The sequence below is a fragment of the Myotis davidii genome, unplaced genomic scaffold (genome assembly GCF_000327345.1).
Source record: "Myotis davidii unplaced genomic scaffold, ASM32734v1 scaffold464, whole genome shotgun sequence".
Classification (NCBI taxonomy): domain Eukaryota; kingdom Metazoa; phylum Chordata; class Mammalia; order Chiroptera; family Vespertilionidae; genus Myotis; species Myotis davidii.
Window position 1 is genome coordinate 337,697 of NW_006295287.1, and position 1,823 is coordinate 339,519.

General features: G+C 56.6%; 1 protein-coding gene across 1 annotated transcript in view; it reads right to left on the reverse strand.

Moving 5' to 3' along the window:
* The window catches only part of TMEM143 (transmembrane protein 143), a 21,914-nt gene that overhangs the window by 7,327 nt on the left and 12,764 nt on the right, over positions 1-1,823 (reverse strand). The window contains 2 exon segments of the mRNA XM_015567956.1: positions 7-262; positions 1,781-1,815. Coding sequence (XP_015423442.1) covers positions 7-262; positions 1,781-1,815 — 291 coding nt within the window.

Below are 1,823 nucleotides of genomic sequence, written 5' to 3' on the forward strand. Positions count from 1 at the left end.
CCATGAAGGCGCGAAGAACAGCAGCAGCAGGGACGTGCCCATCTTCAGGTCGGTGAGCACCACCATGCCCACGTTGACGAAGACCGCCACGCCCGAGACCACCAGGAAGAGGTTGAGCAGCGCGCGCTGCAGGGCGGACGTGCGCACCTTCAGCTCGGGCAGCAGCTGCTCCAGGCCCTCCAGGGGCGTGTCCTTGAAGCTCTTCAGCACCAGGTGCCCCCGCTTCGTGCGGGCCGCTAGCACCACCCGCTTAAAGTATCTCCTGGCGACAGAGACAGAAGCCGGGGGGGTCCCCCAGCGGTCAGCACTGCCCACGGGGTCCCTCCAACCCCAGGGCACTCGCTCGGCTCTGCCGTCACACAGTCATTTTAAAGGCCACTGAACGGCCCTGGCTGATTTGGCTCAGTGGATAGAGTGTCAGCCTGCGGACTGAAAGGTCCCGGGTTCGATTCTCTGGGTTGCGGGCTTGATCCCCAATAGAGGGCGTGCAGGAGGCAGCCGATCAATGATTCTCTCTCATCATTGATGTTTCTATCTCCTCCCTGTCCCTTCCTCTCTTTTTTTTTTTTAAATATTTTAATTTACTTTTTACAGAGAGGAAGGAAGAGGGATAGAGAGCCAGGAACATCAATCAGAGAGCAACATGGATCAGCTGCCTCCTGCACACCACCCCCTGGAGATGTGCCCACAACCCAGGTACATGCCCCTGACCGGAATCGAACCCGGGACCCTTGAGTCCGCAGGCCGGCGCTCTATCCACTGAGCCAAACCGGTTACGGCCCTTCCTCTCTAAAATCAATAAAAAAGTGTTTTAAAATATATTTAAAAATAAATAAATAAAGGCCACTGAACGGTGGTGGGAGGGAAGTCAGCTCCGAGCTCAGTGCCCAGCAACAGGGCATCGGGTACATCACACAGTCCCTACTACCGGGCACGGGTTGCTGCTGATGGTATGCACCTGATAAGAGGAGCTGAGAAAAACGCTTTCGTTGAGTTCATTTTCAACGTCAAATCCCACATCTCTGGCCGTGGCTGCTAGGGGCCAGGCAGGGCTGCCAGGCTCTGGAGAGGCAACAGAATGAGGCCGTCACCGCCCGTGTGCGCAGCGGAGAGACACAATGAAGCTCCCACTGCCAGCCTAAGGATCTGCTTGGACGAGTCCTGAAAGTGGAATTACTGGTTCAGGGGATGTAAGGGGTTCTTTGTCCTTGGCTTTTGTTCTGGTTTGGTGTTTTGGACTCGTGACCATATTTGATAAACTCATTTCCAGAAAGTCCGGGTCACGGACCGGCCCAGCGGCCGACTGCGAGAGCCTGGCTGCCCTGACTTGCTCTGTGTTGGAATATCCTGTTAGAAAGATGACGTTATCAGCATCCGCCCGTGGCCTTCCCGCTCTGAGCCCAGCTCGCTCATCTGGAAAACGGGAGAAGTCCCTGCCCTTTCTCTTCCCCTGCGAAGGCTAGTTCCTCTGTTCCCTTGGGAAGAACAGCAGCATTTGCCCGGCTGGCATGGCTCAGTGGTTGAGCGTCGAACTATGAACCAGGAAGTCACAGTTCAATTCCCGGTCGGGGCAGCGGCTCGGGTTTGGTCCCAGTGTGGGGGGTGCAGGAGGCAGCCGATCGATGATTCTCTCATCAGTGATGTTTCTCTCTCTCTCTCCCTCCCCCTTTCTTTACTTCCCACCGGGCCCAGACCTCCAAATCCAGCTGCTGACCTGTCAGTCCCCCTCAGCTCTAACCTTGCTCCCTCCCACTACAGCTGGGGAACAGGGCTGCCTCACCTCTCCGCAGAGGTGGCCTTGTGGAAGAAGTAACGCTTGGAGC